Here is a 15,328-nt window from a genome sequence, read left to right as displayed (position 1 = left end):
AAAATCATTAATCAAATTATATTTTATAAGTCCATATTTCCAATGATGTGTCTTGATTAGTAGACCCACACCGAAAGCAAGAAGGAATTCCTTCACCATATATATTAAATCCACCCAATGTGCTCTAAAGCTGCTCACCAGGAAGAGATGACGTATTAACTACGAAACGTACGTCGAGGCGCTTCCGGTCATGTCACTTCTGGGTCCCAACTTCCAGTTTTCTTCCATGCTGAGTGGAACGCACGCCGGCTCTGGATGTGAGCCCAGCGGCAAGCGGCTCTATAATACAATCTCTGCAGGCTATCCTCAGTGCCAAGCTAAGGCACACATAAATGTAAGCAGACAACCTTCATGTCTTATTTATGATTTTAAATAAACAGTATTGCAGTGTCTCTTTGTTTCTTCCATATGGGATATTTTGGTGGAGAGCAGGTCACATTACAGGGAAGCCATCTGGTAACCTAGGGTATCCTATCCAGGAGTTCCCAAAAGCACATTAGACCCTTTTTTTTAAATAAAGTTGTCACATCCATCTGGTGAGCAGCTTTCAATTTAGAGCACATTGGGTGGATTCAATATATATGGTGAAGGAATTTCTTCTTGCTTTCGGTGTGGGTCTACTAATCAAGACACATCATTGGAAATATGGACTTATAAAATATAATTTGATTAATGATTTTTTGATCACTACCAATTTATATATGTTTTTTTCTCATTGCACTTTATGTATATCTTCACTTTATTTTTTGGAAATGTATTATTATTATTATTATTATTGTTCACGATTTATATAGCACCAACAGTTTACGCAGCGCTTTACAATGTATAGGGGGGAACAACACAATTACAGTACAGTTCAATACAAAAGGTACAGGAGGTCCCAGCTCGTAGAGCTTACATTCTAAAGGGAGGGGGAGGTGGTACAAAAGGTAATAGATGCAGGGAATGATTTGATGGGGGTGGTTTGGGGACAGTTGTTAGGTGGGTGTGGGATAGGCTTCCTTGAATAAATGAGTTTTCAGGGATCTCCTAAAGGTGGACAGGTTGGGGGCTGATCGGACATACTGGGGCAGGGAGTTCCAGAGGATGGGAGAGGCTCTGGAGAAGTCCTGAAGGCAAACATGGGAGAAGGTAACAAGGGAGCTAGAGAGCAGGAGGTTCTGGGAGGAGCGGAGGGGACGATTTGGGCGTTATCTGCAGATGAGGTTAGCGATGTAGATAGGGGCGATGTTGTGAATGGCCTTGTATGTTATGGTTAGCATTTTGAATTTTATACGGTGGGGTAGGGGAAGCCAGTGAAGGGATTGGCAGAGAGGAGCAGCAGTCATGGATCGGTTAGTAAGGTGTATTAGTCTAGCAGCAGAATTCATAATAGACTGAAGGGGGGATAGCCTGCGTAAGGGTAGGCCATTAAGGAGAGAGTTGCAATAGTCAAGGCGGGAAATAACCAAGGAGTGAATAAGTTGCTTTGTGGTGTCATTAGTCAGGAAGGGACGAATTCCGGGGATGTTGTGGAGGTTAAGGCGGCAGGATTTAGCCAGTGATTGGATATGGGGGCTGAAGGAGAGGTCAGAGTCAAGGATTACACCCAGCACCCTGGCATGTGTAGAGGGACCAACGTTGTGTTGTTGATATTAATGGTGAAGTCACGGGGGGGTGGGACCGTGAAGGAGGAAATATAACAAGCTCAGTTTTAGAAAGATTGAGTTTGAGGACGTGGTGTGACATCCATATCGATATGTCATTCAGTAAGTTTGAGATCCGTGAGGAGATCGAGGGGGTGAGTTGAGGAGTGGAGAGATAGATCTGGGTGTCGTCGGCATAGAGGTTGTATTGGAAGCCATGGGAGTTTATCAACTGGCCCAGGGAAGGTATAGAGTGAGAATAGGAGAGGCCCAAGGACGGAGCCTTGGGATACCCCAACAGAAAGTGGAAGGGGAGTGGAGGAGATGGAGTTGTAAGTGACACTGAAAGTGCGCTGAGATAGGTAGGAGGAGAACCAAGATAAAGCAGAATCACGGAGGCCAAGGGAGTGTAATTTGCTGAGAAGGAGCAGGTGGTCAACTGTGTCAAAGGCAGCAGAGAGGTTTAAAAGTATGAGTATGGAGTAGTGCCCATGGGTTTTAGCAGTTAGTAGGTCATTGGTGAGTTATAGTAGGACAGTTTCAGTAGAGTGTTGTGGGCGGAAGCCAGACTGTAGGGGGTTGAGAAGGTTGTTGTCCATGAGGTAGCGACTCATTCGGTCATGGACAAGGCGTTCGATGAGCTTGGAGGCAAACGGGAGAAGGGAGATGGGTCTTAAGTTATTTAAACAGGTGGGGTCTAGTGAGGGTTTTTTGAGTATGGGAATAACCAGTGCATGTTTTAGCGGGGAAGGAAAGGTGCCGGAGGAGAGGGAGAGGTTGAAGATGTGGGTTAGGGAGTTGAGGATAGAGTGGGAAGGTGGTCGCAGTAATTGAGAGGGGACAGGGTCCAGGGGACAGGTCGTGAGGTGGGCTATGGAGAGGAGTTTTTCAACTTCATCTGTGGTAACTGGGCAAAAGGAGGAGAGTATTGAGTGTGGTGTTGGACCTGATGTGTTGGGTAGGGGAGGAATTTGAATGCTGGATATCTCCTTGTGAATTGTGTCAATTTTGCTATTGAAATGGTTGGCAATCTGTTGAGCGGTAAGCAAGTTGGTGGGTGGGGGCAGTGGGGGGTGCAGTAAGGAATTAAGGGTAGAAAATAGTTGACGAGGTTTGGATGAGAGGGTTTTGATGAGAGTGTTGTAATAGGTTTGTTTAGCAGTGTGGAGGCAGGAGTTGTATTTGAGAAGGGCAGATTTGTAGAGGGTAAAGTCTTGCAGGGATTTAGATTTACGGCGTGCTCCCTCAAGAGCACGGCTGTGTCTCTTGAGACTTCTGGTGTTGTCTGTTTGCCAGGGTTGTGGCAGATGGGGCCTGGTTCTGCGTGCAGAAAGAGGAGCAAGTATGTCTAGGGAGGATGACAGCATGTTGTTGTAGATGGAAGTGGTTAGGTCTGGGCAGGATTTCGTCATAAAGGCCACCAGTAGCAGAATGAAGAAGAGAAGGGTTGAGGTTGCGAAGGTTTCTGCGGGTAGTGGTTTGTGGGTTGGCAGCATGGGCTATAGGAGACAAGGAGAGTGTGAAACGAATAAGGTTGTGATCAGATAGAGGAAAGAGTGTGTTAGAGAGATTGCAGGGAGTGCAGCGATGGGAGAATACGAGGTCGAGAGTGTTGCTGTTGGAGTGAGTGGTGGTTTGTGTCCATTGTGTTAGGTTAAAAGACACCACCTCCTTCTTTTTCGTCCAGTGGGTCTGGTGGAGTGAGTCCAGAGGAGGCCACTGTGGGACAGGGCAGCTGGAGAGGTAGTGTCGAATTCCTGGAGCCAAGTTTCGGTTATAGCAAATAGATTAAGGGATTTGGAGAAGAAAAGGTCATTGACAGAAGCTAGTTTGTTGAAGACCAAGCGGGCATTCCAGAGGGCACATGAAAGAGGGGAGCCAACTTGTGGAATCAGGGGAATTGGGATGAGAAGGTTGAAGTTACGACTACTGTTGGAGCAGGTAGATGGCCAATTTGGGTGTTGGGAATTGGGTGTGGGAGGGCCGGGGTTTGGTGCGATGTACCCAGACATTAGGAGTAGTATATAGTAAAATATGACATATAAGGAATATAATATAATCACTCAGCACCCCCTATCATTAAGACACGGAGATGACCATGAAAGGAGCATAAAGGAGGCAGAGATGAAGGTGTCTATGGACTAAGTATAGAGAAGCTTGGAAAGTGTTAGGTCGGGTGGCCATGGATAGGGGATAGAAGAGGCAGACATGGAGGTTACCATGGGCAGTAGATAGAAGAGGCAGACATGGTGGTTACCACGGATAAGGCATAAAGGAAACAGAGACGAAGGTGACCATGAACAGGACATAGAACAGGCAAAGATGGAGGTGATCTTGCCTAATAAATCCAATGTCCATTTTAATCTCATCCATTTTACCTGTCAGTCCGGCACTGCTTGCTTGGATGGCCACCATTAATTGTCCGCTCACCTGCTCCAATGTTAGCTTCGTGGCTTTCTCTGGCTTCTCAGCTTGGGACGAAAGCATGCTAGTTTTCTGGGTTTCTAGTGCCGATGGTCCGCTGCTCCTTGTCTGCGGAGGGCTCCGCACGCCGACAGTTTTCTCCGTCCTCGCGTACTCTTTAAGGCGATCAGCTGTCTATTGCTTAGTACTCATCTCGCTGCCGGATTCGTTCGCTTGTCGGGGTCTCGTTTGTAGTAGATACCAATCAGGATACTGTCGGATACTCAGGCTGACTCAGAGCTTCTGCCGCTCACATCCGGTCGTATCAGCGGAAGTCACGCCCCCTGGCAGAGGCAGACATGGTGGTTACCATGGATAAGGCATAAAGGAAACAGAGACGAAGGTGACCATGAACAGGACATAGAACAGGCAAAGATGGAGGTGATCATGGACTGAAGATAGAGCAGGTTGGGGAATGGAAGGCTGGGTGACCATGGACAGGGGATAGAAGAGGCAGAGATGGAGGTGACCACCGACAGAACATAGAGGAGGCAAAGATGGAGGTTATCATGGACAGAGGATAGAGAAGGTTGGGACATGGGGGGGGGGGGGTTTGATGGACCCTGAGCAGCGTTTAGTAGAGGGACAGATGGAGGTAACCATGGACAGGGCATAAAGAAAGAGAGACAGAGGTGAGCATGAACAAGGGATAGAGGAGGCATGACTGAGGACAGAGGAGGTTGGGCAATGAGGAGTTGGGTGACCATGGACAGCAGATAGAAGAGGCAGAGGTGGAGGCAACCATGGACAGGACATAGAGCAGACAGTGATGGAGGTGACCATGAACAAGAGATATAGGGGCAAATATGGAGAAGACTATAGACAGGGCTTAGAGGAGGCAGAGATGGAGGTAAACATGGAAAAGGGATAGAGGAGATTGGGGATCATGACCATGGACAGGGGATGGAGGAGCTTGGGGGTAGGATTAGAAAGGGGATAGAGCGGGCAGAGATTGGGGTTACCATTTTGCAAAATTTGGTGGTGAGATCTCTGAGTTTCCAGGTCTGCACACATGCTATAGCTATTGCTATTATTAATGGGCCCCCACCATCCCTACTCCATTATTATTTTTGTAATATAGTGGAATGTGCAATAGTAGTTACAAGACCATCTCAATTTGGATGTTCCAAATTTTTAAAGCTTGTCCTTTTATTAATTTTACAGCTATTTTAATTTTTACCAGTTACATTTTCAGAATGTTTCCTAATTCTTCCCTTTTCTTTTTGCAGCAACACAGTTCTGGAAACAACACCAGTAAGTAAACCTATAACTACATTTGTTTACTCAAATATGGCAGTTTTCCTTTAATATCTGACTTCCGTTACAAAAACTAGAGCAAGGATAGTATCTTTTATGCACAAAACAACCAATCAGCTGCTTCTTTTCCTTTTAAAGTCTGCCCCCTCCCCACCTCCCTAATCCCTCTGCATCCCTCTGAGGGCGACCAAGATAAACTTATTTGGTTCAGATGGTGTCAAGCATGTGTTGCAGCAACCAGGTGAGGAGTACAAAGACAAGACAAGTGTGTCTTGCCTACAGTCAAGCATGGTGGTGGGAGTGTCATGGTCTGGAGCTGCATGAGTTCTGCCGGCACTGGGGAGCTACAGTTGATTGAGGGAAACATGAATGCCAACATGTACTGTGACATACTGAAGCAGAGCATGATCCCCTCCTTTCGGAGACTGGGCCGCAGGGCAGTATTCCAACATAACTACCCCAAATGTGCCTCCAAGACAACCACTGCCTTGCTAAAGAAGCTGAGGGTAAATGTGATGGACTGGCCAAGCATATCTCCCGACCTAAACCCTATTGAGCATCTGTGGGGCATCTTCATATGCAAGGTGGAGGAGCGCAAGGTCTCTAACATCCACCAGCTCCGTGATGTCATCATGGAGGTGTGGAAGAGGACTCCAGTGGTTCTGGTGAACTCCATGCCCAAGAGGGTTAAGGCAGTGATGGAAAATAATGGTGGCCAAACAAACTATTGACACTTTGGGCCCAATTTGGACATTTTCACTTAGGGGTGTACTCACTTTTGTTGCCAGCGGTTTAGACATTAATGGCTGTGTGTTGAGTTATTTTGAGGGGACAGCAAATTTACACTGTTATACAAGCTGTACACTCACTACTTTACAATGTAGCAAAGTGTCATTAATTCAGTGTTGTCACATGAAAAGATAGAATAAAAATATTTACAAAAATGAGAGGGGTGTACTCACTTTTGAGATACTGTATATACTTGTGTCTGTTCTTCAATAAAAGTCCTATACTTTTATACGCCTTACACTGGTGTCTCGACAAGTGACTGGGTGGGCTGAGGGATCTTGGACCATGCTGGTACCGGGCAAGGGAAGCTTATACACTGGACATACTCTTCGGGTGTACGGGGGTCAATCAACACTTTAAGTTGACCATGCCACTGTACTGTATTATATTTTTCAAAAAAGGCTACCATACTGTACTTACATTTCTATACCCTTTTGAGAATAATCAATTAATTGTTAATGATAGAAAAGTTCACTGTCTGAAGTACAGAAAACATGGAAAGGGAAATAGGAAGGGGAGGAAGGGGGACTAAGTTCTAGGGACAATTTGTGCAGTTCCCATTTTACTAGGTAAACCTTGGGTCAAGGAAAGAAAATGGAGCATCTTGGAGAATCCTGTAAAACAACTTGATCAGCTTGCTGCCAACCTTTTTTTATATTAATTGAGCTTTCCTATAAGACAGCCCGTCACCCACCATGGACAGTGTCAGAATTCTGTAAACTGTCTATAGATCTTCAAACATCAAACAAAATTTTTGGAGGATCCTAAGCAACTAGGTGTACTGATCATTCTTTAATATTTTTATATGGGTGACATATACAGTATTATGGGACACCAGATCAATGTGGAGCTGTCAGTTGCATTCCAAATGTCAACAAGTTGACTTTTGGTGTCTCCATCGGGAGGAAGGCCTGACCGCTGGTCGGGTGCAGGGCTTTTCCCAATCAGGGCACAGAGCACTGTCAGAGCCATGACTGGACAAAGTCATGATGTCAGAACCATGGCTTAGTGCTCATAGTCCCACCCCACACTATAAAAGGTTGTTTCACACCAGATCTTTTTGCAGTGTGAAGTTGGAGATAGAGCAGGGCTCAGTTTGCTACTAGTGAGTTTGCGTTATTGTGACTCAGAGTGTAGAATGTTAGTGTAGTGTGAGTATAGTGTAGTGTCAGCGTAGTGTGTGTGAGTATAGTGTGTTAGTATAGTGTGAGCACAGTGTAGTGTTAGTGTAGTGCAGTGTTTAACAGAGCATTACATAACATTTAGTGCTGTATACATTGCTGTATACCTTTTTTTTTTTTTTTTTTTTCGGCTGCTGCATCTGTTTTTTTTTTTTTTTGTCCCCTGCCCCCCCCCTTTTTTTTTATTGTCAGACACAGTTTTTCTGACTGCGATGCTGGTGTTTCCCCTTTTTCATTATTTTTTTTTATTATTATTATTTTTTTATCGTTCTTACATTTCTGTCAGGGGCAGTCCTCAATTTAAAGTGCACCAAACTCCACTTTTCATTCACAAGAGTGCACCCAATCACACATTTCCCAGTTTCTTTTACATTTGGGTAATAAGCCCCCCTCAGTCATGTGTGGTAGGCCAACAAGGAGAGGTAGACATTCCCATGGCACAGGCAAAGGTGGATGTGGTCCGTCCTCAGCCAGGGCATCATTTTCTCTGTTTAGTGGTGTTGCCCGTGCTATCCAGCCACAGCATGCAGAGGAGGTGGTGGACTGGCTTGCTAAACCATCATCATCCACCTCATTTTCCATGACCAAAGCTGAAACAAGTGCACCGTCCACCGCAGCTGCCAGAGTGGCCTATTCTGCCTCCTTGTCCACAGCTACTCAGCATCATGCATGGAGGAGTCATCTGAACTTAAAACACAGTGTCAGCCACTTGCTTATTGAGGATGCACAGCCATTATTTGGTTCTGATGTTGGTTCTGGGGTAGAGGAAGGGAGTAAAATGAGCCTACAGAGAAGGGAGAACACTGATAAACAACAAATTGGCAGTCATGTCCATCCCGTCCCCCCCAAGTTGGCTCCAGTGATGATGAGGATGGAGGGAGTGATGATGATGAGTTTCCTGACACAACTTGAGTGCCGGATAGAGCAGAGGAGGAAAGTGAGGGGAAGGCCATACAGTGCGCTCCCAGCACAGAGCCCCGGGCCCCGTACTAACGATTGGGACCCAGAACTTCCTATTCCGAGTCACCTGATTGCTGTGGTAGCCTCTGATTGGCTACCAGAGTGATCAGTCACTGTGAATCCCACCCCTGTGTTTCTCTCTCTGTGAATGGAGAAGAACGATGCAATGGGGGATATTTAATAAAGGCAAATCCACTTTGCACTGAAAGTGCACTTGGAAGTGCTGTTGCTGTAGATCTGAGGGGGACATACAAGGAAAATAAAAAAAACAGCATTTTAGCTTGCACATGATTGTATGATAAAATCAGCAGAGCTTCCATTCATTTCAGATCTACTTAGATTTAGAGCGACTGCACTTCCAAGTGCACTTTCAGTGCAAAGTGGATTTGCCTTTCGTAACTAACCCCTAATGTATATTTCTCTTTCCTTGCAGAGAGGGAAAAAAGTGTGTGTAAAAAATAAATAAATAAATAATAAAGAAAAAAATAACTAGATCAAGGTTTGATCTAGATTAGTGCCAGGGTTAGTGTTCGGGTCAAAGGTCAGGGTCAGTATATTTTGGCTAGGATTTTTATTTTTTTTAAAAGCAAAATGCTTCTGAGCTGTACTACGGGTACAAACAACAAATAACATACACACATGTGGTATCGCTGTGATTCTTCAGGAACAGGAGAATTTATTTTGAATTGTTCTTTGGTGGTAGGTTATGGTAGTAACAAGATATATACAGCTAAATTAAAAAAAAAATGTTTTTTTTTTTTTTACTATTTTGGCCCAGTTTTCGTTTGATAATAAAAAAGAATCAGGAGATATTGATTACCATTTACTACCAAATAAAAGCCCAATTTGTCCTGAACAAAACACGGTATAATCCACTTTGATGCACAAAGTAGTTGTGAGGATTACTAACACGTGATAAAGTTGCAAAACTTAGATAGTCAAGATGTCTGCAAAATGTCAAAAACTGTTGCCGTAGGTGTCACAGCAGCAATGTGCTGATTTCACCGACCTAACCCCTCCCACTAACCATTTCACAAGATTAAAAATGAAGGATGGTCAAGTAACATCTTTTTCACTACGGTTGTAAAGTAGAAAATTTCAGATATGGGTATAATGAAAAACAAAAGCTGAGGCAGGGGACAAGTATAAAAATGTGCATTGCTGCATACTGAAATTCTACTCAAAATAAACAAACTAGGTAAAAAATAATACTAAAGAGAAAACACTACTGTTTAAAAAGGGAAGACTTCATTTTTTTTTCTTTTTAAGATGACATAATAAAGTGTATCCTTCACATTTGCTAAGTTTTGGACATTTTGAGTACTGTAACCAATTTTTTCTATTTTTCCCTTCAAAGAGATGGTACCTTTATCCAACAATTCTCACCAGGTAAGCAAATACATTTATCAATGCAAATTCTTATAATTCTTTTTCTCTATTTTTCCAAAATGAAATAGTTTTGTCTGAAATTGAATTTCTTTAAAAAAAAAGAATCCATCTTTTATTACTGCAATAAGTCAACAAGAGTGCCCAATGAAAAATCCTTAGGAGTCCAAGGTCTTTATTATTCAACTGGTTAAAACAAGCAGGGGAAGCAACAGCCAACGAGTTTCGGGGGCTCACGAAAAAAACATGTTGGCTGTCCCTTGCTCTTCTTGTTATAACCAGTTAAACAATATAGTTTTGGACTTGATGAGTTTTCATCTATTATCTTTCATCTTTGGCCTATGTAGCAGGGTGACCCCGTGCTACTCTGTAAAATGGTGGTTTACGCCAGATTGTGTGAGAAGCGAGCACACTGATGGCACAGGCATGTGCTGGCTTTTTATGCAAACCAGAGATAGAGCTCTGAGCCCCACCCAACCGAGGGAGGTCAGAGTGTGTGAAGGGAGCAGTGTAAGGTGCTGCTATGCACCATGCATTGTGTCCAGGTTGGGACAGAGAAGTGCCTGAGCCTGAGAGGAAGTCCATGAGGGACAGATGAGCAGCTAGGAAGCTATAGAGAATGTCCACGAGGGACAGAAACATCTAGGAAGCTGTAAGGAAGATGCAGAGCTGAGGTGCAGCGTCTGTGCATAAACCCTGACATGCATTCCATAGTCAAGAGGACCAAAAAGGTATTAAAGTTCAGGAGGGACCCCGAAGAAGTACTTGGAGCAGTAAAGCTGCCACAAGAGAGCCAGGAGGCTGAATATTATGTTTTGCAGTGATGGTGAGAACTCCCTGAGTGGGAAGACATACCTGTGTGAAGTTTTGATGTGCATTTAACTAAAAGTGGAAAGGAAAGCCTTGAAAACTATATCTGGTGTGGAGTAAACTCACTCACTGTTTTTGCACTACCACTGAGCTAAGAAACCCCAACTTGTCACATCTATTACACTTATATTTATCAACTCGGGCAAATATCGTCTCCTGGGGGAGTCCCCATTTTTGTTGTGAGCTGCTGAATACAGGTCAATTGGACTCAAGCAATGACCTTGTCCACAGTTTGATAAGCCGTGAAAATCCATGTCAAGCACCCCTCTACCACTACCTATTACTAATGGGCTAAAACCATTGTGAGAGTGGCACAAGTCCCAGTGGTCCCAGTCCCATCAGTTCTAAACTGCTTCTTTAACCACTTCCCGCCCTCCGTATGCAGAATGATGGCCAGAAAGTGGTTGAGTTATCCTGACTAGGTGTCATATGACGTTCAGCAGGATAAAAAGCCAGCGCGCGCCCACGAGGGCGCGCAGCGAGGAGATCGGTGGTGTGCTGTGTCAGTCTGACACACCGCATCTCTGATCTTGGTCAAGAGCCTCTGACGTAGGCTCTTTACTACGTGATCAGCTGTGTCCAATCACAGCTGATCACAGTGTAAATAGGAAGAGCCGTTTATCAGCTTTTCCTCCACTTGCACTGACAGACGCGAGTAGAGGATAGCTTATCGGCTGCTCTCCTGACAGGGGGGTCTGTGCTGATTGCTTATCAGCGCAGTCTTCCCGAGGATGCCCACCCATGATCACCAGGGATGCCAAACAATGCCCAAAAGGAATGGCACTCAGTGCCCATCAGTGATGCCTGCCAGTGCCAATTGATCAGTGCTGCCTAACAGTGCCATCTATCAGTGCCGACCATGAGTGCCTATCAGTGCCCATCAGTGCCACCTATCAGTGCCCATAAGTGTCAACCAGTGACACCTACCAGTGCCACCTATCAGTGCCCATCAGTGCCACCTATGAGTGCCCACCAGTGCCACCTATCAGTGCCACCTATCAGTGCCCATCAGTGCTGCATATAAGTGCCTCATCATCGGTGCCACCTCCTCATTGCCGCCTCAATAGTGCTAATAAGTACTGCCTCATCAGTGCCCATCAGTGAAGGAGAAAACATACTTATTAACAAAGTTTTGTAACAGAAACAAAAAACAAAATGTAAAATTTTCAGTAAGATTTATTTGTAGCGCAAAAATAAAAAAAACAATGCTTGGTGATCAAATACCACCAAAAGTATGCTCTATTTGTGGGGAAAAAAGGTAGTTTGGGTACAGTGTTGCATGACCGTGCAATTCAAAACGCGATAGCGCTGAAAGCTAAATATTTGTCTGGGTAGGAAGGGGGGAAAGTGCCCGGTATTGAAGTGGTTAAATATCCTACTTTGTATCCATCTCCAGAATAAATTCTAAGTATACTATGAGAACAGGGTTGCTATACTGTATCTGGAATTAAACGATCAGAGACCTGAACCCAAATTACTGGTGCAACTTTATGTAATTTAAACTCCGCCCAAATAATGCATATGTGCAATGACAAAGATGGTGGGCTTTAACACCCACATGCCACACATATGGATGGCTTCTAGAAGTTTTTTATTTTGAGACCATGGTCATTGTGTGCTCCCAGCACAGTGACCAAGCTGTCATAGATACTCTAGCTTGCGGTCTTTAGTTATGATTGGGGGGGTGGCGAGACGGGCTCCCAATCATGAAAATATTGTGACAGCCGGTCACACTGGTCACAGGATTGGGAAGTCTGTCCCACCCTTGGGCATATAGTCCCATTTATTGTGATGCAAGACTGGGTGCAAAGGGGTTCAGAATAGTGGATTACTCTCCTTCATCCCCACACTCAACTGTTTAGCCTGTATGTCCCTCACCTTTTGGTAAGCAAAGAAAATTAGTGATTCCGCTGAGACAACTGTGCAGTTATTTTAAAGTTAAATGTCCAGGTGATAATTGCAGAGCGAAGGTATCTATCATGTGTTTTCTTTTGCCTTTGACAGAATGAGGAAGGAGTAAAGGAAGAGGAATAGATCAATCATTTACAATGATTCCATGATATTAGGCCCTTCCAGGTAAAAGTAAATTTAGACAGGTGCAGAACGGAAAAACTTGTTTAGTTTCGTTTTGGATTAATTTTGTTATGTTACTAATTTCGTTTCGTTTTGGAATTTGTTTTGTTAGTTTTCGGAAATTGTTCCGTTTTCGGTAAATTTCGTTTAATTTTCGTTAAAGTTAGTTCCGTTTATTAATTTTCTAACGAATTCAAACTTTTCAGAACGATTAGAGTTCGGATTGGTATTGAAATAAGATCGACCGATTCGAATTCTATGTGAAGTAATAGCCGGTTGTTAAGCCGGCCGCCCGCGTCCTTAACAACCGATGAGTCATCATCTGACAGCGGGCTTCCCCAATGACAGATGAATGTAAAGAAAAGAATGCCGGCATTGCCCGGCAACAGAAGAATGTTAAACAACATCCCCCCCCAGTCAATACCAGGCCCTTCAAATTTGGTAAGGATTTTAAGGGGAACTCCATGCCAAATAAAAAAATAAAAAAACAGCATGGGGGCCCCCCCCAAAATCCATACCTGACCATTAGCCGAGCATGCAGCCCGGCAGGTCAAGAAAGGGGGGTGGACATGCGAGTGCCCCCCCTTCCTGAACCATACCAGTTCACATGCCCTCCATGACATTGGGGGTGGTGCCACTGGGTGACATAGACAGGTGGCTCCGCCCCTTACCTATAAAAGAACTGTCAAACGGAGAAGAATGCACTAGGCATAGAGCCTCTGTGTCAGCAAGAGCAATTTCTTTCTTTTTTTTTGGGTCGGTGGGCGTCGTGATTGACGATGGATCTACATCGGGGGACACTGTTTTTTAATTTTTTAATAAAGGATTTGTCAAAAACTGTGTGTGTGTTTTTTTATTATTTTTTGACACTTTTTTGATCAATGGGTACAGGTACTATGTACCCAATACCCATTCAAATTGGGGGGGGTGGTGGGATCTGAGGGCCCCCTTGTTAAAGGGGGCTTCCAGATTCCGATAAGCCCCCCGCCCGCAGACCCTGACAACCACAGCCCAGGGTTGTCAGGAAGAGGCCCTTGTCCCCAACAACATGGGGACAAGGTGCTTTAGGGTGGGGGCGCAGAGCCCCCCCTGCGCCAATGCACCCACCCCCCAGGTTGAGGGCATGTGACCTGGTATGGTTTAGGGGGGGTGTGTTCGCATCCCCCTCTTTCCTGACCTGCTGGGCTGCATGCTGCGTGCTCGGATAAGAGTCTGTTATGAATTTTGGGGGGGCACATTGTTTTTTTTTTAAATTTTGGCATGGGGTTCCTGCTATTATCCATTCCAGGCCCAAAGAGCCTGATATGGACTTGGGTGGGGGGTACAATGGTAATGTATTGCCAGCAATTTAAATGTCATTTCATGCATTTTTTTTCCTTAGAAATTTAATGTTTGCTGTAGCATATTCTATACATGCTACAGAAGCGCCACTTTACGGGCAGACTAAGGGGACCTCCCAGGCACTTTATTTAAAGCATAACTTCACGTTTGTTGAGAAAAAAAAACATTCCCCCTGGGTGATTTATGTATATTGTAAAGGATTTTAACAACCTTTTTGCAGATTCCTAACTTTTGTTGTTCTGAAGAAATCAATGTTTGTTCCTCTGTGTCTCTGTGCTCAGTGGGAGTCTAATGGGAGTGGTTTCATAATTATTAGTCAGCTGTGCACCTGCAGAGCACTAATGAGGAAATCTGCTGGGCCTGCATCCCTTTAGACGTGTTCCTACAGGGAGTATCTCACCAAAAATGACATTTTTGTTGCAGGGGATGCCTTAAATCTAAATTGTATCTTAGTGCAGTCTTCTGGGAAAATTGGTGAGCCAATCACACAAGCAGGAAATGATGTTTCTGGGGAGTGGTCAGTACACACTCTGTGAACAGAACAATTCCAGGTAGCCATATTGCATTTAAAAAATTACAGTGGTTGCAGATTGAAAAGGAAAGGTCATTTTTAATAACATTCAATTGCAATATGACTTGTGTCGCAATTGTATATGTAGCGCTGGTAGATTTTCTAATTTACCACTTAGGTAAATTTAATGGGTCACCTGTATTGTACATAGTTCAGATTCAATTTATTGTTAGATTAGCCTCTGTTCCAGCTTGGCTGTGTTACATGCAGTTCCGCATTCTGCCTGTGGGTGTCGTTGTCGCCATGGGTCGGTGTTGGAAAGCAACAAGCTAAAGTATATGAGTGCTCTTCTGTCCCATAGACAACTCGGCGGAGGTGGTCCTCCGGGTTGCATTCTGGGAGAGGGTATTTATGGGACAGACGCCGTGTTTTAGGGAGAGTGGAGGTCTGGAGTCTTAACTTCGCGGCCCCCAGGGCCGGGAGTCCAAACCTTGCAGCCCTCCGGGCTGGAGGGTTGCGTCACTGCAGCCGCGTGGATAAGCCCAGAAGCCTCTCTGGGGCCTGCTATAGCTGGGATGGTCCTGTCCTGTGCTGTCTGTCCTGCGGGAAGAAGCCGGACAATCGGGAAGATCCAGGGGAGGACCCATTTTGGAAGGGACCATGCGAGGCTGGTCTTAAGAAGGGCCTGGTGACTCGATTGGAGGACGCATCTTGAATTAATCTACCGCACAAGTACTGCTGGGTCGGCTTAAAGGTTCTGGTACTGTGTTTGCTGTTCATCGGAAACTACTACATCCTGTGGCAGAGGATCGTGCAGTTTTGTTCTACCCAAGTCTGTGGCAGAGACTTTTGTTCGTGCTGCGTTCCGGCTG

General features: G+C 44.8%; 1 protein-coding gene across 1 annotated transcript in view; it reads left to right on the top strand.

The window, feature by feature from the left end:
* The window catches only part of LOC141117607 (uncharacterized), a 116,185-nt gene that overhangs the window by 81,052 nt on the left and 19,805 nt on the right, over positions 1-15,328 (top strand). Inside the window, exons 8-10 of the mRNA XM_073610540.1 lie at positions 5,318-5,342; positions 9,633-9,664; positions 12,536-12,607. Of these exons, the coding sequence (XP_073466641.1) occupies positions 5,318-5,342; positions 9,633-9,664; positions 12,536-12,565 (87 nt within the window). The 3' untranslated portion in view covers positions 12,566-12,607. The remainder of the gene's footprint in view (positions 1-5,317; positions 5,343-9,632; positions 9,665-12,535; positions 12,608-15,328) is intronic.

The sequence above is a fragment of the Aquarana catesbeiana genome, linkage group LG13 (assembly GCF_042186555.1).
Source record: "Aquarana catesbeiana isolate 2022-GZ linkage group LG13, ASM4218655v1, whole genome shotgun sequence".
Lineage (NCBI taxonomy): Eukaryota > Metazoa > Chordata > Amphibia > Anura > Ranidae > Aquarana > Aquarana catesbeiana.
The sequence above is the reverse complement of the archived record's forward strand: the minus strand, read 5'-3'. Positions and strand labels throughout refer to the sequence as shown.